Here is a 26,930-nt window from a genome sequence, read left to right on the forward strand (position 1 = left end):
TTATAGATCAGGAAGCTGAGGCTCAGAACAAGTTAAGCAACTTGGCCAAGCATCTCACAGCTCCCTATTGACTGAGATAGGGTTGGGAACCAGGTGTGTCTGGTGACAAAGATGTGCCCTTCCCACTATATCTCCTCCCTGCTGCCTTCCATGTTTCCACTCTTTCCGTTCTAGCATTATTGATGCTTTAAGGCAAGACCCATATGTCATCCAATCTGTATTTTCTCATTTGGGCCCAGCCCAAGTACAACAAAAACTTGGTTCTTGATTTCAAAGTAATTGAAAATTTTAAAAGATAATTTTTCTTGAGTTCAGTAACTTTTAAAACAATGATGTTAATTTTTAGACACTTTCTGAATTATTTCCCACTTAAAAGCAATACCACAGTTGAGAACAATAGGGCAAAAATGATACTGTTGATTCATTTTTTTAAATTTTTGAGCTCAGCTTTGTTAAAGTCACTTTTCATTTAGTTTGGGTACTTCTGGTTAGTCTGTAAAGCCATGAATTTATATTACATATGTACTAACTAAGCTTCCTGGTACCCCATCCAGATTTGCTCTAACCTTGGCGGCTTTCTGTTTTCTGGAATGACTACCTTTTCTCCAAAAAGCTGCCACTTCCTCAGGCAGGAGGTACATTGAACTAGTACACACAGATGGATGAGTGACTAAAGTTCTCTGAGCTCCACTGAACAGATTTTCATTCTTAAAACAAGGTGCTCTTACAGGCAAGTGGCTCCGTAATGGATACCTAGCCAACTTCAGTGGAGCACCATGTGGGCTTCATGGGGAAGTTACTGAGGACCTAGAACACCAGGAAGGCACACTCATCCACTGTGGGATTCTGACCCTGGTTTAAGCTCTGCCTTTCACAGAACTCTCTGCTGCTTCCTTGTAAATCCTGAGAGCTCTTTTTCCATTGTTGTGTGCATGTGGGAGAGTCTGAAAGGTCTGATGCTGGAGATAAACAGAAAGAATTTGTATGCATGGATCTTTTGTGAAAGTCAATTACCTAGGAGTCAGTGGGACTTCTGTGAACATTCATTACTGTAGGCTTGTCCATATACAACATACTGTATGAACATTTAAGTTCTGTATGTTGTACACAATTGAATTTATCAGTATGTTTATATTCATTCTTTTATTCAGTAGCAGGTATGGACCAGGAAGTATGCTGTTTGTGCTGTATCATTCTTCATAGTGCCTAATAGAGTGTCATAGATGGATGTTCAGCAATTTTGTACAAAAGCTTTTACTTCAAAGTAGTATTTTGGAATCTTCAAAGCATCTTATTTACTTTAAGTTTTTATTTCCCTTCATGTTGTGGAAATGAACATTCTTTTCTTTGGAGTATCTATTACAGTGCTTGTTACCAACTAGCCAGATGGAACTTTCTCTAAATTTTTATGAAGAAAAATAATTATAATCTATTTGAAAATTGTGGGACATTTGAATTTCCCCTATAAGCTTTTAATTTATTTAGTTTCTTTTATTTTTTTTTCTTTTTGGTACAAATTCTGAATACATGTGCATGTTAGTATACTACCATTGATAAAATAGGCTGGGGTTTTGGGACTTGGGGGCAGTCAATGGATTACATTCTTTATTAAAATAATCCATAGGTGTTTATTTTCTTTTAAATAGAAATGTATTACACACTAGTAGCTTCCCATTAACATTTTGAAAAGTTCAGCTATTTATGGAAAGAGCTCTCAGCATTATCTATTAAAATCAAATTGTTTTAAAAAAAAAGCAATAATGTAAATCTTCTAATACTTTGAGAAGAACTAATATAAGGGCTGAATTTTATGTTTTCATTTACCCTTCATGGAGGTAGTCTTCAGCGAGGTTCCTCGTATATTTCCAGTTCTTTGTCTTCTGGGCACAAGGTAGGATTCCAATTCCTGCCTTCCTTGTGGTTGGGTGGGTTTATTGGATAAGATCTGAGCAATGAATGTGAATTGTCCTTTCTGGGCTGGAGCATTGGATTTCCAAAGTAGATTCACCAGCCTCTGTGCCATGAGACTCACAGCATTCACTGTGGTGGCTGCTCCACCAGCCTAGGGCTAGAGGTGAGAAGACATGGAGCAGAATTTACAGCCTGTCTGCTGTTGCCTAATTACTTAGGCTTTATAAAGAACTACTTTTTGGCTTTATTGGTTTTTCTCTGTTGCTTGTATTTTTCTTTGTCATTGAATTCTATACTGTATTTCATTCCTTCTATTTGCTTTGGGTTTAGTTTCTATTTTTTTCTAGCATCTCTTAAGATAGAATCCTAGATCATCAACTTTAAACCTTTTGTTTTTCTAATATAAGTCTATAAAGCTAAAAATTCTTTAGTAAATACTGCTTTAGCTTTATCCAACAAATTTTGATATGTTGAGTTTTCATTATCATTCAGTTTGAAATATTCAGTATTTCCATTTTGATCTCTTTTTTGACCCAAAAATTATTTACATGGGTGTTGCTTTTCAGGTATATGTAGCTTTTTAACCTATATTGGTATGGATTTCTAATTTAGTTCCTTTGTGGTGAGAAAACACACTGTTCATGATTTCAATCCTTTTAGAATTTGATACTTGTTTTTATAGCTCTAGATGTGGTCTATCTCAATGAATGTTCCATGAGCAGTCGAGCATGTGTATTGTGTAATTATGTAACCTAAATGTTAATTGGGTCAAGGTGTTTGATAATATTGTTCAAATCATCTATATCTTAACTGTTTCTTTAGATAGATAGTGATTGTTCTGAGAAATTGTTGCTGAGAGAAGGGTTCTTGAATCTCCAACTGTGATTTTGGATTTATATTTTTTCTTTTAGTTCTGTCAATTTTTGCTTGATGTATGTTGAAGCTCTGCTATGAGATGCATTTTTATATTTAGGATTGTTATCTGTCTTTATAATCATCATGAAATGACTTTTTTTTTTTTTTTGGTGATACTCTTTGTCTTGAAGTCTTCTTTGTTTGATTTTAATATAGCTGCATCAGCTTTCTTACATTACATTTTACATTGTGTATATTTTCCCATCATTTGACCTCCAACCTGTCTATGCCTATATATTTAAAATACACCTTAACGCGTATATCAGTTTTGCTTCTTTTTAGCTGGTCTACCATCTTTGACTTCTAATTAAAGTGTTTAGACTGTTTACATTTAATGTAATTATTGCTATATTAGATTTATATCTGTTACTTTGGTGTTTGTTTCCTTTTGTTCCCTCTGCTATTTGTTCCCTTGTTTTTCCTTCTCTGTATGTTTTGGGTTAAGTACATTTTAGAATGTCATTTTAAATCTCTTGTGTCTTCAGCTACACTTCTTACTGTTATTATGCTCATTTTAAATCTCTTCTGTGTCTTCAGCTACACTTCTTAGTGTTATTATGCTAGTGGCTGCTCAGGCAGTCTCTCAAACATTAATTTGTGTCAGAGTCACCTGAAGGGCTATATAAAACACAGATTTCTAGGTCCCGCCCTTGAGTTCCTGGTTAGTATGTCTGGAGTTGGACCTGTAAATTTATATTTCTGGTAAGTTCTTATGTGACGTTGATGTTGCTTGTCCAGGGACCATAATTTGAGAACCATTGTTCTGGGAATCACAGGATGTACTCCTAATTTATCACTGTCTACTTTCAATTAATTTCAAGGATACCATTTTAAGTATAATGTAATAAACTTACAACAGTAGAATTTTATTTATATCCCTTCTTTTTGCTTTGTTCTCTGATATTTCACCCACACATGTTTTATAAATCCCATTATACATTTTTATTCTTTTTTTATATAAAAAAATCATTTGACTTTTAAATAATTTTTAGAAAGAAAATTTCTTTTACATTTTACCATCTATCATTTCCAATTCTTGCTTTTCTTTTCAGTACCTGCAGACTTCTATCTGGTATCATTTTCCTTCAACAAAGAGAACTTCCTTTTCCATATCTTATAATGTGATTCTACTAGCAACAAATTCTCTTAGCTTTAGTTTATCCAAAAATGTCTTTATTTCATCTTCATTTTGAGAAATATTTTCATTGGTTATTCTGGGTTGATGGTTTTTCAAGATATTATATGTTGTCTTCTGGCCTCAGTTGCTTTGATATGAAATCAAATATTGCTCTTTTCTTTGTTCCCTTTCATGTAATTTTTTTGGCTCTGGCTGCTTATAATTATTTTTATATCTGTTTTTGAGCAACCTAACTATATTGTGCTATAGTGCTTTTCTTTGTGTTTATCCTTTAAGGGGGCATTTGCTAAGCTTTCTAGATTTTCAAGTTGCTGCTTTAATCAAATTTATAAATTTCACATAGTTTTCTGACCTATTTTCTCTCAGTTTCTGGGACTCCAATTGCACGCATATTAAATTACTTAAAGCTATCCTACAGGCTATTAGTATCTTGTTCATTTATACTTAATTTTTTTCTTTGTGCTTTAGTTTGGGTGATTTCTACTTATATTTATTTAATTTCAATAGCCCATTTTTGTTTAGTGCCAAGTATGTTGTTAATCTAACCATTAAATATTTTATTTTAGATATTATATTTTTCAGTTCTTGGATATCCATTTGGTTTTGTTTATTTTGTTTCTATAGCTTCCACACCTCTTCTGACAGTTCACAATTCTTAACTCCTATTAATCATATTTACTTATACAGTCTAACATATCAGTTTTTAAATCCTTATCTATTAATATCAACCTCTGGATCTGTTTCTACTGATAAATTTTTATATTGACTTTGGTTCAGATTTTCCTGTTTTTAATGATTATTATTGTATTCTAGACTTTCTGGAGTATCCAGATTTTATTATAATTCTCCAAAGAGTATTGAGTTTTGTTCTAGTAGTCAGTTATATTTCTGACAGATCACTTTGAAATTGTCAAGCCTTTGCTTTAAACTTTTTTAAAGATAGGTCTATTTTGGTTAGGCTAAACGCCATAGGCTAAATGTCTCAGTCCTGGAATACCATATTTCTTCCAAAAGTAGGGAACCTTCCAATATTAAAATGGAAAGCCTGAGGTATTTAATGAGTCCTTCTGATTTAGTGGGATTCAAACTTTTTGTGATGGGCAGCAGCTGAAATAATCTGCCCAGCCCTTTTATTTTAAATTGTTTACCCCTAGACTCTGAAATTTCATGTTCAGTTTAGGGGTCAGCCAAGAATTTGAGGGGAATTAATATGTACATTTTATCTACCTCCATCCCCCTATGACACTCTTCTTTCCAGAATATCCTTCTTCAATTTCTAGCTACTCTGACAGTCCCCACGTCTGTTCTCTGCCTCTGAAGTTAGTAAGACTGAGGATTTTGCTTGTTTTCTATCAACCCTGCACTGAGTAGAATATAGGCCCTCAAGGAGAGACCCGTTCAAAGGTGAATCTTGTCTGGAGTGATTGTCTTTTTTCAAGAGTCCATTTTCTTCCAGTTTCTTCCTGCTTTTTGTTGCTCCCAGTGCCTTCAGATCTTTCTCTCCTTTTGTGGACAGTTTATAATTGTTATCTGTAGGAGGTTTATCTGATTCAAGCTGTTCTGCCACTACCAGAACTGGAATTCTCCCCATAATGGACACGTAATTTGAATGAGAAATCTTTGTTTCCTTTATCACCAAGATTCTTTTTAACTACAGGATTATTTCAGTTGCTATATAGTCTGACAAATATATAGCTACTAATTTGCATAGATGCCATCTTTGAGAACTTTCAAGTAGACTGTTAATAGTGTTCCCTATTTCCAGTCTATCTACTTGGTATAGCAACTTAAGATTAATGTTTCGAAATAACAGCTCTGAACTCAACATATTGCAAGCAAGAATCTTCAGTGATATCCCATCACCTGCTGAATAAAATCTGAGTGCTTTAGTTTGTTATCCAAAGCCTCCACTGTCTGGTCCCTAGCATTCTGGTTGTCTGCCCTATGTTAGCATCATAGAAAATCATTTACCTGAAAATGCCTCAAATTTGACTTACTCAGGATTAGCAATCTTAATACCAGGAGAACACAATGTTTAAATAAGACATATTAAAGTTTTTTAGATCTTCTAGATGCATTCTCTTGTTTTCATTGTGGGTTTTGTTGTTGTTACTTTGGTGTTTTAATATAGACTGAGGGATGGGATATACATTAGTTACTAGTGTAAGGTATGATTTAAATCTTTAATGTTTGCACAACTAAAAATATACATGATGGAAAACTGTGTGAAAACTCTTAGACCATTGCTGCAGCAGTCCCTTACAATGCTCCCGTCCTATTTTCGGAAAATGAATTGGTGGCTGTGACCACACTGGTTGGTAGAAACCAGGTATACAATTTCAAATATTGCTGCAGGAAGGAAATTATCCTGTAACCATTATAGTAACATGGATGTTTAAGGTGTCTTCATTTTTTAAGAATCCTTACAGAAATATCCAGCTTTTGGAAGTTTCTGTTTTTGAATACCCAAAGAAGAAAATCTTCTAGTGTGTACGGAAGACGGTGGTCATTTCTTATGCATTCTTGTATGCCTGCAATCTAAGAGACTTAGTCACATTTTACTGCACATTGGCAGAAGTGGAAAAGAACCTTAGATTACCCCAGCCCCTTATGCAAATGTTTGGCAGCCTTGCACACATAGTAGGTTCCCAGTGAATACTTGCTGAATTAAAACCAATTAAAATTACATTTGGTTTTCTCTTTGGACTGTAAAGTTTGTTCAGTTCAGTGTGAGTTGTAGATAAATCTATGGTTTTGTGTCCAATTTCACACCATGCAAAAGTCACATAATGCTGGTTGTCACTGGATATACTGACGGATAGAGTGTTCCTCATTCAAATAGTGTTCCTTTGCTTCTCGGTTCCAAAGAGCACTTTTAGCCTCCCATTGGACCACCAGTAAATCATATTGCAAGTTGATGTTTAAGACTCTGGCCCTTAATGCACACTGATACTGTCAGCCTTCCTGAATTTTTTCCAGTTCCACCATTTGGAGAAGTCACTTTACCAGTGCTAGCATGAGTTTTTTCTTGTGAGCAAATAGCATTAATAATATTGGCCTTCTATATCATAGGGTTGTTGTCAGGCTTAAATAAGTTAGTGCTATAATAGGATCTTAAAATTTTATTTTAAAGGTGGTAACCAATTACTTAAGATACTGTACAGCATCATGAAGTGTTATATGAATCAGTTACGGTCTTTACCATGCATATTGATTGCCTTTGTGTAATTATCTATACTTACTTATACCCACTAAGAGCCTCCGATTTTTTAAAAAGTCATTAGATTATTATAATGGTAGGTTTTCATTTCTTTACTTTGATAGATTTCCCTATTTTAGTACTGTTTATTGTTATTATTACTAAGATTTACCATAATGTGACTGAGAATGTGCTCTAGATTAAATTATTTCAATTACATTAAGCAACACACATTATTTTTATTGAGTATTTACTGTAATTTACTTAGTAAGTCTCAACCAAGGGAGCATGATAGTCCTAAGCTGAAGGGAGTGCTTTAGATCCTGTTCACTGCTTTATAGCAATCGATGAAATTCCCTCTCCTTTGTCTGCATGTTTTCAATGACCCATGACTCAGTCCTCAGACCTCTTCTCTTTCCAGTCTGTGCTCACTCTCCATATGATCTCATCCAGTCTCATGGCTTAAAATAACGACTGCACGCTATTGTGCCTCCAGCCCAGACCTCTCCCTGACTCCAGACCTGTGTATCTAACTGCTGACTTGGCACATCCGCTTAGAAACTTCTCAAGCATCTCAAACTTAACATGTCTAGAACTGAATTAGGGTAGTTTCCCATAAACCGCATGCTCCTGCTGTCTTCCCCATTCCAATTTATGGTAGTTCCATTTTTCTTAAGGGTTCAGTCCAAGACTCTTAATGCCTCTCCCTCCCCTGTTTCTTCTGATCGATCACCAAATGCTAGCAGTTCTACCTTTAAAATGCATCTGACCACTTCGCACCACTGTGAGTGCTGTCGCACTGACCTGACCCAAGGTCATGTCTCCCCTGGACTGTAGTGATAGCCTCCTGCCCCTTTTTCTTCCTACATCTGTCTCCATCCATTGAGTCCGTTTTCAACATAACAGCCAGAGTAATCATGATAAATGTAAATCACATCAAGTCATTTCTCTGCTCAAAGCTTCCCATTGCACTCAAACTAAAAGTCCAAGTCTAAAATATGGTCTTTACTATGGCCCAGTATGATCTAACTCACATTAACTCTTTTTCCTTATCTCTTACTTTCCACTCATTCTTTCTATTCTTTCATACTTGTCTGTTCCTTAAACATGCCAGGTATCCTTCCCAGCCCTGCCCCTACCTTATTTACTTTTCCCTCTGTGTAGTGTATTTTTCTCCCCAAGATGTCCACATAATGCCTTCCTTCCTTCAGACCTCTATTTAAAGCATCTTTGAGTAAGGCCTTCCATACTCTTTTTAAAATGCCAGCATCCTGGGGCACCTGGGTGGCTCAGTGGGTTAAAGCCTCTGCCTTCAGCTCAGGTCATGATCCCAGGGTCCTGGGATCGAGCCCCACATTGGGCTCTCTGCTCAGCAGGGAGCCTGCTTCTCCCTCTCTCTCTGCCTGCCTCTCTGCCTACTTGTGATCTCTGTCTAAAATCTTTAAAAAAAAAAATGCCAGCATCCTCCCACACCTCCACCATGTTATATGCGCCTTCCCTAGCACTTACAGCTGTCCAGCATTTGTATATTTTACCTAATTACCTTGTCTGTTGACTGTTTCCTCCCAGTTGAATGAAAGTTAATGATAGCAGGGACTTCTGACCATTTCATTCATTGCTCATATTCATTGCTATGTGCCTGGTACCTAGTGGATGTTCTATAAATCTTTTGAAATAAATAAATTAATAATAGTGCTAAGCTACAATTTCACATTTTGCTAGTAGATGCCTCTCTCTGAGTATGGTCCCACATCTGAATATTTTAAGTTACAGTTTGGTCTACAGTTAAACATTTAACTGATACAGTTAAAGTTACAGTTAAATGTTGTTGAATATTTATTTATTAATATATACTAAATGTTTATTAAATATTGTTAACAGTTACAGTTAAACATTTACAGTTATATAACCTGTAAGTCTTCCCACTGAAATCACCTGTGTGTAAATGGTGGGCAGCATAGCAACTCCAGCAACTGCAGGAGAGCCTTCAGACAATCCACTCTGTTGCTGCTGTGATGTGTAAATGAAAATTGCACCATTGCCTGAGAGGGATTGGGCAGCTACCAATAATTTCAGTGTGGGGGAGTATGGCTCCATGTATATGAAAGTCAGTTGGAAATAAATGCAGTATTAATCTTATCTATAATCTAAAATCTCACCTGTGTTAAACTGGCCATGCCCATACCTATATTACCTGTAAATCTTATTCCTCTTCTATTTTTCCAAAGAAGAAATTTCAGGGCAGGAAAGATGAAGTTTCATATTCTGATTATACTTATTAGTACTTTTTATTAGTGTAGTAGTCTTTGACAGGTTTGTTTGTTTTTTTTTGGTTATTCAGGGCAACACAACTATTTATGTGCTGGAAGAAATGATTGTATCATTGATAAGATTCGACGGAAGAATTGTCCTGCCTGCCGACTTCAGAAATGTCTTCAAGCTGGAATGAATTTAGGAGGTAAGTTTTGTGTTTTTAGTTCAATAAAAATTGTTAATATGTAATATAACACTGCTAAGCTCTGTATACTCCCAAAATCTAAGGTAAAACTAACATGGAGCAAAAATTTCTAAAAATCTAATAATAAGCTTGTGATAAATCATTTTAGTATTTCTTTCTTAGCAGGAGTTTAAAAGAAGTATGTTATGTGGCTATGATCCTAGTGAAGTTTTCAACCTTGAGTTTGCTGAGGTTTCAAAAACTCAGAACAGAACCAAAACCAAAACAAAAATGAATGACTTTTTATATGAAACCATAACTAACAGTTTTTATTACAGTGTCTGTTTAGAAATAAGCCCTACATGTGATAATATTAGCCAGATAAGAATACATTCTAACTCTAAGAGTAAATTTAATAAATGAAGACCTATATGAAAAAACTTTAAAATGTCACAGTAGCCCACCCAAAGATGGGATTGGAGAGGGGCAGGCTGGTGAGGGATGGTTAAAAGACTTGAACTAAACACGAAAGTATATGATGTCCATGGATGGGAAGATTCAGCATGCTAAAGGTATCCATTTTCTCTGAATGAATTTATAAATATAACACAATCCTAACAAAATTACCAACTGATGATTCCAAGTTCCTAAAGAACAGCCAGCAAAATTCTGGAAAGTTAAATAATGAGGTTGACTACCTCTACCAGAGAGTAAAACATATGATACAACTACAATAATCAAAATGATCTGTTTATTTATTGATTGTAAGACAATAACAGAAATTCAAAGAAATAAATAATATGAGAATTTTGTATATAATAAAGTTGTCATTCCAGATCAGTGGTAAAAGGATAGATTATTCAACAGAAATTATTGTGACAACTGGGAAGCCATGTAGAAAACAAGAAAATTGAGTCCAACCTCATACTACCCACCCAAATAAATTGTAATCTTTCAAAGTTCTAAACTTGGAAATAAAACCATAGAAGTACTAAAAGAAAAGAGGGATTTTTTTTATACTCTCCAAGTGGAGAAGACCCTTCTAAGTATAAAACTCAGAAGCTATGAAAGAAGAGAATTAAGGAAATCAACACTATTTACAAATCAAATATTACTACAAAGGCAAATAATAAGAAACTGGGGGAAAGTGCTGGCAACTTATAGATAATGGGTTTATTTTTTGCATAAAAATCTCCTATAATTCCATAGGAAAAAGAAACCAACTTATTATAAAAATGAGATTGAGGGGTGCTTGGGTGGCTCAATTGGTTAAGGATCTAGCTCTTGATTTCGGCTCAGGTCATGATCTCAGGGTCGTGAGATCAAGCCCTGCACCAGGCTCTGTGCTAGGTGTGGAACCTGCCTAAGATTTTCTCTCTCCCTCACCCCCTCCTCCCCTCTTCCTGTCCCCTTCTCGGAAAACAAACAAACAAACAAAAAAAACAGTGAGATTGAACAAAACAAGAATATGAACAGAACATTTGTAGACAAAAGAAATATAATTGGTTCTTGAAACACATGAAGAGATTCTCAATCTAATCGTAAGAGAAATGCAAATTAAAAATATGAGTTAAATTTCTTATAAATGCCAAAAATAAAACATTTTTATAATATATTGTTTAATGATATAGAAATAAAGTAAAATTCAGCGGGGATCTCATGCATTTTAGGTGGAAGTATAAGGTAATATAACCCATATAGAGAGTGATTCAGTTATTTCAGTAAAATTATAAAGGACACATATCCCTTGACTTAGTGAGTCCTAAGTATATTTTTGCAGTATAAGAAATGATACATTCATAAGATATCATAATATTGCTGACCATCAGAAATACATTAAATATTCATATGTTCAGGATTGGTTAAATAAATTGCAGATCCTCTTCTGACAATAAAGGAAGCTCTATATGGATTGATCTCCAAAATATTGTTTAGTGAAAAAAATAAGATTGTAGTATAGGATTTTTTTTAAGATTTTTTTTTTTATTTATTTGACACAGAGAGAGAGAGAGATCACAAGTAGGCAGAGAGACAGGCGGGCGGGGAGGGGAGGGGGCAGGCTCCCTGCTGATCAGAGAGCCCGATGCGGGGCTCGATCCCAGGACCCTGAGATCATGACCTGAGCTGAAGGCAGAGGCTTAACCCACTGAGCCACCCAGGTGCCCCAGGATGTTTTGCCTACTACAAGTGATTTAACTCTTTTAGAAAAAGAATATATGTTGTATAGAACATTTCTGGAATAGTTTATAAGAAACTAGTAAAGCTGGTTGTTTCAGTAGAAAGGAGTGGATAGCTAGGAGACAAGGATAGGAAGGAGAATTATCGTTCCTATTATCCTCCGTGCCTTTGAATTTTTTTTTTTTTTTTTTAAGATTTTATTTGTTTATTTGACAGAGAGAGATCACAAGTAGCAGAGAGGCACGTGCCTTTGAATTTTATATTGTGTTTAATGCATTGTGTATATACTACCAATTTAAAAGAAATAAAATAATTTGAAAAGGAAATGAGATTTCATTCTTTTTTGCTTTGGTAAATCCAACTAGGCACTAGTCAGGACTTGGGAGTTAACATGGCGGCACACAGAGCAGAGCGACTCTTAGAAATCAAGAGTATGGGCTGTGGCCATTTGAGGCTGCTCATGTCGGAGTGGGGCCAGAAGACATTACATAACAGCTCAGCCAGAGAGGTTAAGAGGTTATGCTGGTTAAGAGGATGGGCTCTGGAGCCAGACTGCCTGGGTAGGAACCCTTGCCCTACCACTTCCTGACCTTGTAACCTCAAGCAAGTTACCACCTTTCTGTGCTGTGTTTCCTTATCTTCAGCTTGCTGTAATTGGCGTGCTTACCTCATAAACTGTGATGAGGGTTGACTGAGTCAGTGTGCAGTGAAAAATAGTGATCACTCAGTACATGTCAGTGGTTTGGTGTGTGGTGGCAGTGCTCATTGTGATTTCCATAGCACTTTCACACATGATCTGAAAGATGTTTTGCTCCACGTTTTGCTGATAGTAAATCTCAGCCCAGACTGGCTAAGTGACTTGCCCAAAAATGCCACAGCCAGTGACATGATGAACATAGGTCTTCTAGCTCTGGATTCTTGGTCTGATGCTTCTAGTATACCACACTATTCTCTTGTTCTGTTATCTCAATCAGTGCAAATGTGGCACAAAGATCACTTCCTTAAGCATGTGAGTGAGAACTGGAGAAATTAATCGTTTAAGATCTAGATGGCACAAGGGTACAGCCATTGGTTATAAAATAAATTTTAAATCAATTTTGTAAATTCCAAAATCGGAACTTAAATATACTTGCACACTACTGAGGTATCTTTTAAAGTGCCTGTATGTATATTTTGTACTTTATAAATACCATAAAACTTTAATACATAAATATTATATAAATGTCATGTAATTATACTCTATAAAATATAAGTACTGTTAGTTATTATAAAATAACAAAATAACCATATTTATAATTCCTACCTTGTAGGGTTTTGTTAAGGGTTAACCAGGCCCGTCCATAACCTGTAAAACAGGGTTTCTCAACATCTGCACTGTTTGACATTTCGGGTCATTTGTGTATCAGCATACCTGGTCTATACCTACTAAATGCCGACTGCAGTCCCTTCACCCCAGGTGTGACAACTGAGAATGTTTCCAGACTTTGGTAAATGTACCCTGGGTAGCATCAAGACCCACTGGTTTAGCTATAAGAGTAAATGATTGTAAGCACAATTCAATGAGATATTTTGTGCTAAGATATAAAACCCAGCAGGGAAAGAATTTTTGTCTGTTGTGTTCATTGCCTTTTCCCCAGTGACTAGAACAGTGCCTGGCACAAAGTAGGTGTTCAGTAGCTATTTGTTGAATGAATGAATGAATGAATGAATGAATGACATTTTTGAGGGCTTCTGTGTTCTAAGCATTTTGCTAGGCTTTTTATAGGTGTCATCCTTTTTAAGCCTCACATTACAATATGCGATACATACTATTAAACCTGTCCATTTTGGAAATGAGTTCACAGAGCACAGAGAGGTTAAAGAACGGGCCTAAGGCCACAGAGCCAGCGAACTCAGATCTCGTCCCTGGTATCAAAACCTGTGTCAAGCATCACTGTGGTTTGACATACGTCCGCTATTTGTAGATTGGCACTTCTAAAATGGCCCAGATTGTCTATTAATGGCAGCCACAGCATCCTGCTTTTTCATTTGTGTCTGTAATGACCTGTGAGTAGGGTTTGGCACAGGACCTGATCTAAAATTCACATCATTTGTCGTTGGTTTCTGTATATGCAGCATAGGTTCTGTGGGTTTTGGTAAAACATTTTACTAGAGAGAAAGCATACTGTGAATCTTTGTCATTGAAAGTGCTGAGTCAAAAACAGGCAGAGTAGAAATTAATATTTATGAAGATACTGTTTTCTTTAGGTTCAAGTTCTAACTTAACCACTTCTGGCTCATAGATTACATCCTTAACTTCTACTAATTATCCAGTTGCGGTGACATACATTGGAATTTTTTTTCTTTTTCTTCTGTAATTTATTTTGAAGGTTTGCTCCTGGTTTCAATGTGGGCAATAAGAAATGCAAGCATTTTTAGGGGTGCCTGGGTGGCTCAGTGGGTTAAAGCCTCTGCCTTCGGCTCAGGTCATGATCTCAGGGTACTGGGATCAAGCCCCGCATCGGGCTCTCTGCTCAGCAGGGAGCCTGCTTCTCCCTCTCTCTCTGCCTGCCTCTCTGCCTACTTGTGATCTCTGTCTGTTAAATAAATAAAATAAAAATCTTTAAAAAAAAAAAAGAAGTGCAAGCATTTTTATTATATTAAAAAAAACATGAATTTTCACCTTTTACCATGAAGCAGTTTTGTAAATTAAAAATGTGAGTTAAATTACAAGCCTGTATCTATACAAGTCCCAGTTTCACCCATGTTCTTAATAGAGCAGGGCTGTCCGGTTTCTTTTGATCCACTCTTCTTCCCTTCTGTCTCTCTTGGGGGATAAGGCAGCTGCCAACCGACTGTAATATTTCGAAGGCATTTTCTGTTGGTGAGTGATCATGACTCTGGGAACAAAATTAGCCTTCCCGTCCTAAAGGCTTCAGGAATCCAAAATACTTTAGAATATTTTTTTTTCCTATCTTATCAGCTGGTTAGCATGTAATTTTAACCATTGTCCCCATGCTGGCCTCTACCCTGGAGAGTGGGAGGATGGAAGAAGAGCAAGTAGATTTTTAGTTCTCAAAAATTAAAGCCACAAAATGTGCCTCTTCTCTTTTCTCTAGATCCACTCCCTCCTTCCTACCACAAGTACTATTCCTTTTCGGTAAAATCCTGCTGAGCTTTAGGCTGCATGCAAAGGAAAATATAGCAGAAGATGTGAGAATGTCAACAGAGAAATTGAAAGGAAAATAACAGCTTTCCTGGCCCCAAGCTGGGCCTGCCACTCTTGCTATAGCCCCTATCAGTAGATCTAAAAAAGTCGTGGTTCCATATGCATGAGAATTTACTGCTTTGCATAGCTTTCTCCAAAGGAATTAATCACTTTTACTTGCCAGTGTTCTGAAGAGGATGATCTATACAGGTCTTTTAGAGCTTCTCCAAAAGTAGATAAAACATAGCATTAAAGCCACGTGGCCCTCAGACCAAGAATGAGTGTGTGGCCAGGGGGAAGGTATTTCCAGTTGACTGTACTCTGGCCGTAGAATACAGAGGGGGGGTCTTCATGATTTTTCTATTCTAGTCCTCCCATTTACAGGTGAGGAATTTGGAATCCAAGATCATATCATCAGAGACTTAAAAAATGCAATGTAAGGATTCTAATTCTGTTGTCTTTCTCTCTTCCAAAGCACACCCCCTCGTTTCATTTTTCATTAACTTGTCTAAGTCCACTTTCACATTCCTTTGATGAAGACTCTAAAATATTAAAATCTTCCTTCCTGTAGCTTTAGAAATTAGACTTTACAAACCATAGGCTATTCCTAACTTGGGTTCCAGTTTACTTCCAGAGTGTATCAGTAGCTTTCCTGAATGCCACCCATCACTTTCACTCAGTTCAGCAGGAGCCTTCCTTTGAAGGGTAGCCCTGTCAGGCAAGTCTACTTTTTCCTCTTGGAATGGACCATGCCCCATGCAAAGAGAGGATGTCAGGCACAGGAAGCAACAGTAGACATCCAAGTTGCTTTCTAGAGACAGAGCCAAGGCAGGTCGGTAAAAAACGGAACAGAACGTAACTCTAATGCTAGCAGCATTCAACGAAACAGAGAACTCTTGTACAGGACTGATGAGAACGGAACCAAAGAGAGGAAAATCTGTAAATTAAAATTCATCCACATAATGCAATAATAATAAGCCAATAAAATGGCAATGAAAATACATAGCAACACAAATTTTCTTTAAAAAAGTAATAATGAAAACTTTGTATGCAAAATTATTTAAGTTACTTATTTTGTGATTACAGCTCTATAGGAAAAGACTTGCATGAGTCGAGAGGTTGGGGGGAGATCATAGCGTACCAAAAATGGCTGGGTTTGTGAATACAGGGGATGTAGGAATATAGTGGATATATGAATGGGTATAGTCAAAGTTTTTCTTTTGCCTTTCCAGTTTTTTAATAATATGAGCATGTTTTATAATAAAATAGAATTCACAGTTTTGAACTAAAAAAGAAGGGACACATGAAAATAATACTGCTATTGAGCAGAAGACATAGAGAATCAGATATACAGATAACCAAAGGAGTTGTCCCTGGACAAGAAGGAGGAAAAAGGAGAAGAGAGATTAGAGACCTCAGTAAATCAATCTCCTGCTGTGAAGTGCTTTAAAAACCAAAATGGACAAGTGAGTGAAAAACAAAAGACCCAGAAATGGGAAAATGACAGAATCATAACTGCCGCACCAAGCCCAAGGAGAGGGATCTGTTTACTTGAGGGAAATTGGCTTTACCTGCCAGCGACTTGCTGCAACTAGTTGGCATGGTCACCTGCAAAACTCACATGCACTGTGGGTCTGGTGAGAAAAATTACAGGATCAACGCCAGTGAAGAGTAGGTTTAATATCTGAAATCCAATAAGAAAAACAATTTTTATATCTTTAAGGGTCTCCCGAGGCAGGATATGCAGTAGTCTGTAAAAGTTTAGAAGCCCAAGTGTACTGAGTTTTATGAAGAAATAGCATTCCTCGGGTTTTCTTTTTTTTTCTTTCCAATTCCTCTTGCTTGTAGACAGTAAGAATTTCAGTGGGACTGCTGAACAGTAAACTGGAAGGAAAATAACACATTTTTATAAATCAGTGAAAATATGTTTCTTTTTAATCTTCATGTCTAAATTAAGCCGTATTAATTGTCTCAGTAATATAACTTGAATTGAACAACTGGCATTTTTACCCTGCAAAATTTCATGGAGGAAAGTTCAGGATTGATCCCAAAGCAGGCAGAATTTAAAGATTTACTGTATTTCTTCAATTCCAAGGCATTTTCTTCTTTTCAGATTTTAGCTATTATGATTATATAATTTGCAGTCAATATGTGCATTTAATTTTTGTTAGTTTCACAATACTCTTAATTATATTGGGGTCTTATTTTGTGACTGATGACACCTTAGAAGTAGTAGAGGCATTCAATTCAAAGGTTCATCTGTCCCAAGAATATGCACATTTGTAGGGACATACTTGGGCCTTGGGAGCTTACTAAAGTAGACTGCTTCTCTTCTGTCTTTTTAAATATATAACCCAGAGATGCTGGAAAATTTCTGCTTGGTATGCAGAGGCCCATTGTTACGTCCATGTTTCCTTTAACTTTTTCTTTTTCTTTTCTTTCTTTTTTTTTTTTTTCATTTGTGGTCTCTCCTTGTAGGTTGTTACTACCTCCTATTTAATGGATGGGAGAGCTTAGTCTTGATCTCTCGGGGCCAGGCTTAACTTGTTATTGGCCACGGTGATCTCCAGAGACCCAGCGTCAGAACTGGCCCTTTGTCCTGCGCAGTGCCTCACGCGTACAGTCTGTCTTTCGGCTGGACTACAGCCTTTCATACACTCACTGATATTTTCTGCAATACACACTTGTTTTCCAACTCTTTGATAAACTATGGGGAGTTTTGGTTTCCATTTTGTTTTGTTCCTGGAGCTTCATATTGTTACACTCTTTGAAGTTACCTCAAGTGATAGAGTTTAATTTTAAGAAAATTGTTGGTTTCACAATTAGTCTTTGGGAAATACTGGGATATTATTTGGACATGTCAAGTTTTCAATTTCTAGGACTTTCTCTTTAATATTTTTTTCATCTTTTTATGGCTTGTTTTTTCAAGGAAGAAGTTCTTTTCTCCCTCACTAGGTGCTTTTGCTTACTCGTGGTTTTCACTACACTTGTCTCTATGTACTGCCTTCTCTGTCTCTCAGCTTCATTGTCACCTAAGTATCCTGTATTCAAACTTCCCAAGAAAGGATCTGGGCCGATTGGTTGATCCCTACGAGAATGGACCTTCTGGTTGGGTGGAATCCTCCAGAGGTTACAGACAAATAGCTATCTTTGTCTCTGCTGCCCCTACCTTACCCAGATTGGTGTAGCAGGTTATAGACCCCTGGGGCACAACACTTGATGATTTTTGACAAGAAACACTTTGATCCCATTTTTCAGAAAGGAATTGGAAGTATAGATAGAGATCATAGTGTAATAGATTCAGTACAAACTCATAACAATTACGGTCATCTGTTAATTGTAGAGAATCCCTTAAGTCAGTTAATTTTTTCAACTCTGATTTTTATTCACATGTTATAAGTTATCCATACATTTAAAAGTAAAAAAGCATTTGTTTTTAGTTAGCAAATTGATAAAGGAAAATAACTTCTCATGCTTCTTGGAACACAACCACTAAGGCTTTATTTTGGAGTTCAAGAATTTTTGACATAGCTACTTTGAAAATACACAACAAAAAAGCACACACATACACACATAAAAAAATCTTAACTTATAAAAAAGAATCAATGTGTAAAGCATACATTCTCTTGTAGAACATCTCTATGCTCCAATTGTTCTCTGTCCCTAAATGCCAGGCTCTAGGAGAGAGGATGAGCTCTGGGGTTAAGGAAAGGTAGGGAATAAGGGCTAAGGAAATATTAGAGAAGATGAAACCACTTAAAATCAAGCATCATAGGTTTACCATACTCAATCAACTTAGAAAGGGGTGAACAGTCTTTCTAGGTAAAGTCCCCACCTGTTCTGTAGGATTCACTTTACTACCTCAAACACTGGTTTCACGAAGTCAAAATTACTGAACTCATTTACTCAATTAACAGGTATGTCCACTAAGGCATATAACTTAATCTTTTTCCATTTGAAAACCTGGAGACTAATGGTCATCTGTTTGTTCGCTTTCTGAATAAGTATCTTCTCCCCATATTCATAGTAAAATGTTATGAGTGAGAAGATGGGGAGCAGAAACTATTTATGTTACAATAAAGTCCTCTGTCCTCACCTCTAGAATATACAAAAAACCATCCAGCTAACTTGCCAACAGTTCTTCAGCCTTTGGTAGTAATATGTATATTTAATATCATTAGTATCTTTTAAGATGATTTTTCTGGGACAGATAACATACCTTTTAAAGGCTAACCCAATTCTAACAGATTTTTAAAATATTTTTATTGATTTATTGAATTATAAAATACATACTACAGTGATTAATAAAGTAATAGTTCTCTTTAATATATTGGGAGAATAAAGATGGACATTTGCTGAGCATTTTATGTACTGATTAAAAAATAATGATTTACATTTTAACAAGAGGCTCTTAAAAGCTGAACTAGCAAAGCTAACAAAAATGGTTTCTTCAGCATGTGCTGCTTCATTATTTTGAAAAGAAGATCTATCAACAACAATATGAAGGTAGTTGCTGAGTTAGGTCATAAAAATAAGAAACTCCAAAATGTAATTGTTGTATATTTCTCCCTTAGTGTTTTGTACAGTATTTGTTTTGAGAGGATAATAATATGAAATATGTTTAAATAGTGATACAGATAAGCAGTTACTCTGTTACCATATACTTATCTTTTATATTAAGATGAATCTAATTTGTATAGGAGAGAATCATGCTCTCTATAGAAGGGCATCTCTGCTGCATCTGTTCATTGATTTGTTCAGCAAATCTGTATCACGTGCCTCTGAAATTCGGATATCCCCCCATGATGTCGCCAGTGTGGCATGAGAAGGCAGGCACTGGCCTTGCTTTCAAAGACCTAATCTTTAAGAATGAAGAATTTATTATGGGCCAGATAAGCATTAAGAATTGCAGCAGGGCACTTAAGAGCACCATTAGTGTTGACGGTGGCACAGATCCCTGGAGTTCTTTGTCTTTGCCTTGGAGTGGTATTATCCACTAACTTCTTGATTCGTATTTATCGATCGACGTGGCGGCCCCTCAAGATGGCTTCCCATGACTCTGCCCCTTGATATGTGGTGCATCCTGGTTGCTTTCTTTGTGCATTGATCCCACCAAATGGCTTTATGGCAGTTTCCCATCCTTGTGTGGGACGTTGTCTGGAAAGGAGCAGCTCTGCAACATGAAGCCTTAAAAAAGGACCACACAGCCCCTTCCCACTGCACACCACCCCGGTTCCAACTTCAGCACCTATCTTCACTTGATGTTGCTCCCTGAACTCAAATTATGAGATGAGGCCCTTCACATTCTTGCCAAAAAAATTAGACTGACTTTATTGTGAAGATTTCTGGCCATCTTAGAGGATTTTCCATCATTTCTAGTTTGAGGACAACTGAGGCAGCTCTGGTTAGTCTCCCGAGAACACATTCCATGTCTATCTCTTTTGTAGCTCTTGTAACATGAGAGAAATGTCTGTAGAGAAAGGCTGGAACTTTGGGAGCCACTTTCTGGAAGCTAACCTTCTGCCCGTTCCCTTTAGTTCCTGAACCACCCTAGCATGTTACTGATTCCTCAGAAACTTCAGAACTCCCCTTCAACAACTGCCAGAGAAGTCAGGAGACAAACTGTTATGAAGAACCTTTTTTGTACTGTGTTTAATTCTTTAAGATTTCTTTCCTTAGAAATAGCCAAATCGAGCCATTCTTTCTTTCTTTTTTTTCTTTAAGATTTTATTTATTCGAGAAAAAGAGAGAGTGTAAGCTGGAGGAAGAGAGAGAGAATCTGAAGCAGACTGTGATGCAGGGCTCCATCCCATGACCGCAAGAGCCTCAAGATTGTGAACAGGGCCACTTAACCTACTGAGCCACCCAGATACCTCTAGCTATTCTTGATTCTAAAACCAGAGTAGTTCACCAGTGAAAACTCAGTTTCATCTTCATTTGGCAGTTCATGATAATTACTTAGAAATATTTGCATATGTTAATTAGCTCCGTTGTTTGTTTGTTTTTTCCGGTGGGTGGAGATGGAGGGTTAGAGGTAAAGGGAGAGTGAGAACTTTAAGCAGTCTCCATGCCCACCGTGGAGCCTGACGTGGGGCTGGACCTCACAACCCTGAGATCATGACCTGGGCCAAAATCAAGAGTTGCACAATTAACTGATTGACCCACTCAGGCACCCCAGCTCACTTTTTTTCTTTTTCTTTTAAATCCTATAGAATGAAAACAACTTCCCATTCTGTATATATTCATATATTTAGATAAGCTAAGTTGAGTCGGGTTAGAAATTTTAAGCCACATTCAAAAGATTATGCAGAAGAAAGAAAGGAAGCCCAGGAGGACTCTACAGTTAAGGGATACTTTAGGATGGTCGTTCTTGGTTCTGGCTGCATATCAGATTCACACTCGCCCTTGCCCTGCTCCCAGAAGCCCTCATGCAGTAAATCTTAAGAAGCATGGGCATCTTTACTTTGAAAAAAACTGCATTGTTCATCAGTTCACTAGAGCTGAAAACAACTGTTCTAGGAGTTACTAGAACATTAGTAGCAGTTTTCTTAGCTTAAGAAACCCCTTTCATTGTTTGTTTGTTTTTTAAGCACCTCGGGTTTTTTTTTTCCTATTTAGTGTTACTTTTCTTTTTCTCAAGTAAATCATTAAGCATTTATAAAATATTTCTTTATTGGGGAAGTCCCCTAAAAATGATATTTTAAGTTAACATATTTGTATTTTCCTTGTTAACCCTAACACAGACAGACAGAGGGCCATGTTAGCTTTTAGTCCACTGACTTTAGTGGTCCATGCTTTTCAAAGCAGTACTTTATAAGTTATACACTTAAGTGCTACAAATATGGGGGGCTGAGTGTTCAAAACGCAAAGAATGAACGTTGGTTTCTTATCCTGAGAGAGGACAAGTCTGAAACAAGGGCCCTAGAGTTCTCTTCTGGGGAGCCGTGAGTGGAGGAGATGAGGAGGCAGAGGATAATCTCGGGAAGAAAGCTAAGGGGGAAAGGAGGGGGATGTGGACAGGACTGTGATTTGTTGTAAGAGAGGAAACTGATTTAGAAACGCCATCCTCAGTGTCACGTCACTTTTGTTTGTTGGCTCCCACCTCATACCCTGGGCATGTGTCGACATTTGCATCCCTGAAGAGAGCTGGGAGGAGCCCAAAGGGAGCAAGGTTCCATCTTCCCACACACACAGTGCCACCACCGCTGCCGCGGTGCTCCTCCCCCAGCAAGTCATCACGCACCCAAAGATATCTGTGTGCGTTCCGTCGTCCACGCCCGCAAGTGGGTCTGTTCCCCACACAGTTGTTCTTCAGAGTAAAGGACCTCCTGACCCGCTTCTCCATCCTGGCTCAGTAGAGATGGTTTGGGTTACATCATTAAACTTTTCAGATAATGGTGGTGACACATTTCCAGTTGTTTCCTGGTTAAACAAAGCTCCTTATCAGGCTTTAAATATGTAAGAGCTTTGACTAAAATGCCCTGGATTAAAAAAAAATCAGATTCAAAATCAAACTTAAATGACTTAGTTCTATTTGATTTATTTACTGTAAGGTTCACTAACTGCCCTGTTCCCAGCAGGCTTTCCTATCCAATAGGTTGATTTCTTTCAAAATGTTTGACTCATTTTCTCCTTTAATAAAGAAACTCTGAAGCCTCCCCTTAGGTTATTTGAAATAAAATAAATGGGATCCTGTGACTGAACATAAAGCCGTGAATACAATGCTGGTCTGTTTTCAGCCCGCACACATCCCTTTCACCTCCACCTGCTCTCCTGGGCCCTGGAAAGGGTCTGTACCGCTCCTAGGCACCGGCCAGCATGACGGGTCCTGCCAGCCACTCCGCTGTGCCCTCTACACAGTTGGGGACTTCCCCCACCCCGCAGCTCCCTCTGTTTTGGTGCTATGGGGAAGTTCCTGCCAAGTCAGCCTCACTGCTGTGAGTGACAGGGTCCCTTTGTCAGGCACAGCAAGGGCCTCTCATTTGCAGCAGACACAGGCAGGGCAAGGGAGCTGCCTATATTCCTAAGTGTATGAGTTTCCTATCAGTGTTATAAAAAGTACCACAGGATTAGAACAACACACATTTGTCATCTCACAATTCTAGAGGTCAGAAATCCAAAAGGGGTCTCACTGAGTTAAAATAATCAATGTGTCAGGAGGCTGTGATCCTAGGTAGAGGCTCAAAGAGAAAATTCATTTCCTTGCCTTTTCCAGCTTCTGAAGGCTGCCCACATTCTTTGGCTTGTAACCCACTTCCATCTTCATAGCCAATTAAATGCATCTCCCCTACTTTAATGTCATTAAATCCACAGAGTCCCTTTTGCCCTGGAGGTCACACATTCACAGGTTCTGGAGACTGGGAGGTAGATGTCTTTGGGGGACCATTCTTTTGCCATCACACTATTAACCATCTATATCCAATAAAACAGAGTTGCCACTCTGGGATTTCTGGATGGCTTCCTGATTTGGGTCCTGTCCACACTTACCCAGCTGCGCTGCGTCTCTCCTCACCCCCTGACACCACCCGATCTTTCCCTAAAGCCACTCCCCTCCCCTATGCTGACAAGTCTCTAACCCACACCACTCCTCCTTCAAAAAACTCATCACCTCCACATTGAGGCCACCCCTCACAGATGAGTCTTTCGCACAGTGGGGAGAACTTCCATTCCTTTTTAGACAGTTCCAGGATAGTATGTATGTATGTAATTTATTAAGACTTCTTGTATAAAGCTTTCTATGACTTCCTCAGATGAAGTTAATTAGTACCTCCTCTGTGACTCCAAAGCCTTTGTTGGAGCACTTCTCAGATGTGACAACAATTATTTGTTTATAGGTACTTCTTGTCAAATAATCTTTGAATTTCTCAGGAACAGAGCTCTCCCTTTGTCTTTATATCTAGAGCACTTAAACAAATCAGTGTTTAATAAATGCTCATGGGATAAGTGAGTGAATGAATGAGCATGCAGCTAAACTTTGCACAAATATAACTAAGCTGACCATAGCAAAAAATTCTAAGTTTGGTTAGACAGTTATTTAAGGCACAGTATTCTCATTTTGAAACCAGTCTCATAACAAAGACTCCAAGGATGATATTTTAAGAAAGTTCTACTATAAATATTATTGTTTCCATCCCCTTACCAGGAAGGTACAGTTTCCAAAAAACATATGAAAAGTCTTGATCATAATGTTGACTTATATAGTATAACTGGCAACTTCTAAAATGATAATATATTGCAAAACAGCTTTTGTGTATCTCTTTGTTCGTTGATGGGGGATTTTATGTGATGTTTGAACTTCTTAATTATGCTTATCTAACCACAGTTTTTGTCACCAGCGTGGGAGGATGGCATTTTGGGGTAGCTGTTGTAGCTGTCAAGGTGGAAATTCTAGCCCTGGTCTGATGATTGGTAGTGAAGCTTTAAGTTCAAGGTCTAGAGAGGCTCCTTTGAGTTGGCCCAGAGTGAAAGGACTGGAGAAATGAGCCTTCAAAATAGATGTTAAAAAACAGGGTTACAAGGTAATGGAAAGAAGAGAAAAGAGGAAAAAAAAAATACAGGAGTACGGAAGACCTGAGATGAATAGGTTAAGATGAAGATTTGGTGGAGCAGCTTAGTGGGATCCCAATCCCCCAGGTTCATTAATTACATCAGTGGAATCTATGGTCTCCAGAACAGTTGTAATCCAAGGTCAAAGTCAGGCATATATGCTGATTTCAGGTGAGAAAAGAAACCATCTTCCCAAGAACCTCACCAAGATTGATAGAAGTGCTCAGCCCATGTTTGGGCAGACATTTGAGTGAAGCAGAAATAAGCAATGCTGTGTTTGTGACCATAAATATGAAGACAGTGTTCTGGTCCCATTTCTGGGAAGTAGAGAAGCCTGCCAGCTGAAGAAGGAGTGTGTTATCAGGGAGGACCTATAAGGCCCTCAGCCGTGATAAAAATGTGAATATACCGAGCTGAACAGTTTAAAACTACACTCTTGATTGAAGCAACTCTGTGCAGGTTATACCTGGAAATTCCTTTATGTTATAGTCATGCTTAATTGTATGCTTCATTTGGCTGTGTGCAGGGCTACCATTCATGGGATGGGGGGAAATGTCTAACTTCCAAAGATGGGAAATAGGCTATAAACCTATGGGTGTGGACCTTTTTACCTCCAGGTGGTGTCAGCAGGAAGTTGACCGTGGGGAACAGTGCCAGCAACACAGCTGAAGGAAGACTGTTTTGTTTCATTGCAGGAACAAATATTCTTTTAATGGATGGTTAGTAAGGAAGCCTATTGTATAAAACCCAGCTTGAAGTTTAATGTGAGAATATTGAAGTCAATCAGTCATTACTCATTTTTTATGAGTGTAATAACATGCAGGATATGCACTTGTCAGCCAGTATACACACCCTTTGAGCATGGTAGGGTACTTGGCCGTGGCTTTTGAATTGCTAACCTGATGCTGGGGTTATACTAAGCTGCGGGAACTGCTCTAGTGTGCTGGCATGTGTGCCCATGTTGCTGGTAAATTATGTTTGCAGTGTAGCCCAGATAATAAGATTTGGATTTCTAGAAGGCTAAACGTGAATTTTAAGTTTATGGATAGATCCTAATCTTTCACAGCACTACTGATGCATACAGGGAATTTTGTACAGAATTAACCTATCTGTGAAGCACAGGGGAAGACCTTCAGTGCTCTGTCTGAGGGGAGTAGGCAGCTCTCAGCTCCGAGCATTTGTTGCCATGGGGGAAAATACGCAGATCTTGTCAGAATTTAAGATTTCTTTTTGAGATATCAGAATTATAAAATTTCTGGTGAAATATGCCAAAGTCTGAAAGATGAAAATGAAGTTTTTAAATTTTACTTAGTTCACTTTCCAGTTTATGACTTCTGCGATCAAGGAAACTAACTTTAGGAGCATAATCAATTAGTATGCTGCTTATTTCAGTTCTCATATGATTGTTTTTTATATAGTCTAAGAATTTAATTATCTTTCTAGCTCACTGTTACTGTTTTTATCAACTTCCATAGTGTAAACCAGTGGTTCTTAATCAGGGGCAATTATATCCCCAGGGGGATATTAGGCAAAGTCTGGAAATATGTTTCGTTGTCACAGCTTGGAGTGGGAGGATGCTACTGGCATTTAGGGAGTAGAGGGCCAGGGATGTAGCTATTTAAATAGTCTACACTGCATAGGACAGAACCCAACAACAAAGAGTTATCTGGCCTAAAATGTCGGTAGTGATAAGACTGAGAAACCCTGCTGTAGGCCGTGTTTTAATTTCTGTGTCTTGTTCCTTCCCTTCCTTCTTTTTTTTTTTTTTTTTTTTTTTTTTTTAAGAACCTTTTCCTTGGTCCTCTCTGTTTCTCCTCCCTTCTGTATAATCTCACTCAGAACCTTTAGGATGGTGGTTCTCAATTTCAAAATGCAAGAAAAAAATCACATGGGAGTTCCTAAAAACTGAAGACCCTCAGCCCCCACTTTTAGATATTCTGACCTGTAGATCTGGGATGGCCCAAGATTCTGCATATTGAAAAGCCCCCAGGTGATCCTGAGGAAGACCATGCGTAGACCACAGTTAGAGTGGTAGGGTTATGTTTGTTTTCGGAGTATCTGCTTTTCTTCATTTGTTTAGATCCTCTATTTGTTGAACTTCTCAATTATATTGTTACTTTTATTAAACCCTTAAAATATACATAGCTTTTAATAATTGTTTATACTTTGGAAAATAAAATGTATCTATGGACAAGTCAACCAAGTAGCTGGATAATATAGCTTATAGACTTTCTTCCCAAATTTTCTGGTCTCTTGTCCCTACTTTTTTTGTAATATACTGTATGTCTTCTCACTGGTTGAGAGCAGTTCCCTGAAAATACAAAATTGAAAACTTGTTTTTTAAATGTATGAACCAAGTCAAAAAAAAAAAAAGAGAGAGAGAGAGAGCATGGACTATAACAGCTGAAAATATTGGAAA

General features: G+C 37.6%; 1 protein-coding gene across 2 annotated transcripts in view; it reads left to right on the plus strand.

Moving 5' to 3' along the window:
- The window catches only part of NR3C2 (nuclear receptor subfamily 3 group C member 2), a 344,327-nt gene that overhangs the window by 233,748 nt on the left and 83,649 nt on the right, over positions 1-26,930 (plus strand). For both annotated transcript variants that reach the window (XM_045993274.1, XM_045993266.1), the window contains exon 4: positions 9,505-9,621. In XM_045993274.1, coding sequence (XP_045849230.1) covers positions 9,505-9,621 — 117 coding nt within the window. The remainder of the gene's footprint in view (positions 1-9,504; positions 9,622-26,930) is intronic.

Source organism: Meles meles, chromosome 2, assembly GCF_922984935.1.
Source record: "Meles meles chromosome 2, mMelMel3.1 paternal haplotype, whole genome shotgun sequence".
Classification (NCBI taxonomy): domain Eukaryota; kingdom Metazoa; phylum Chordata; class Mammalia; order Carnivora; family Mustelidae; genus Meles; species Meles meles.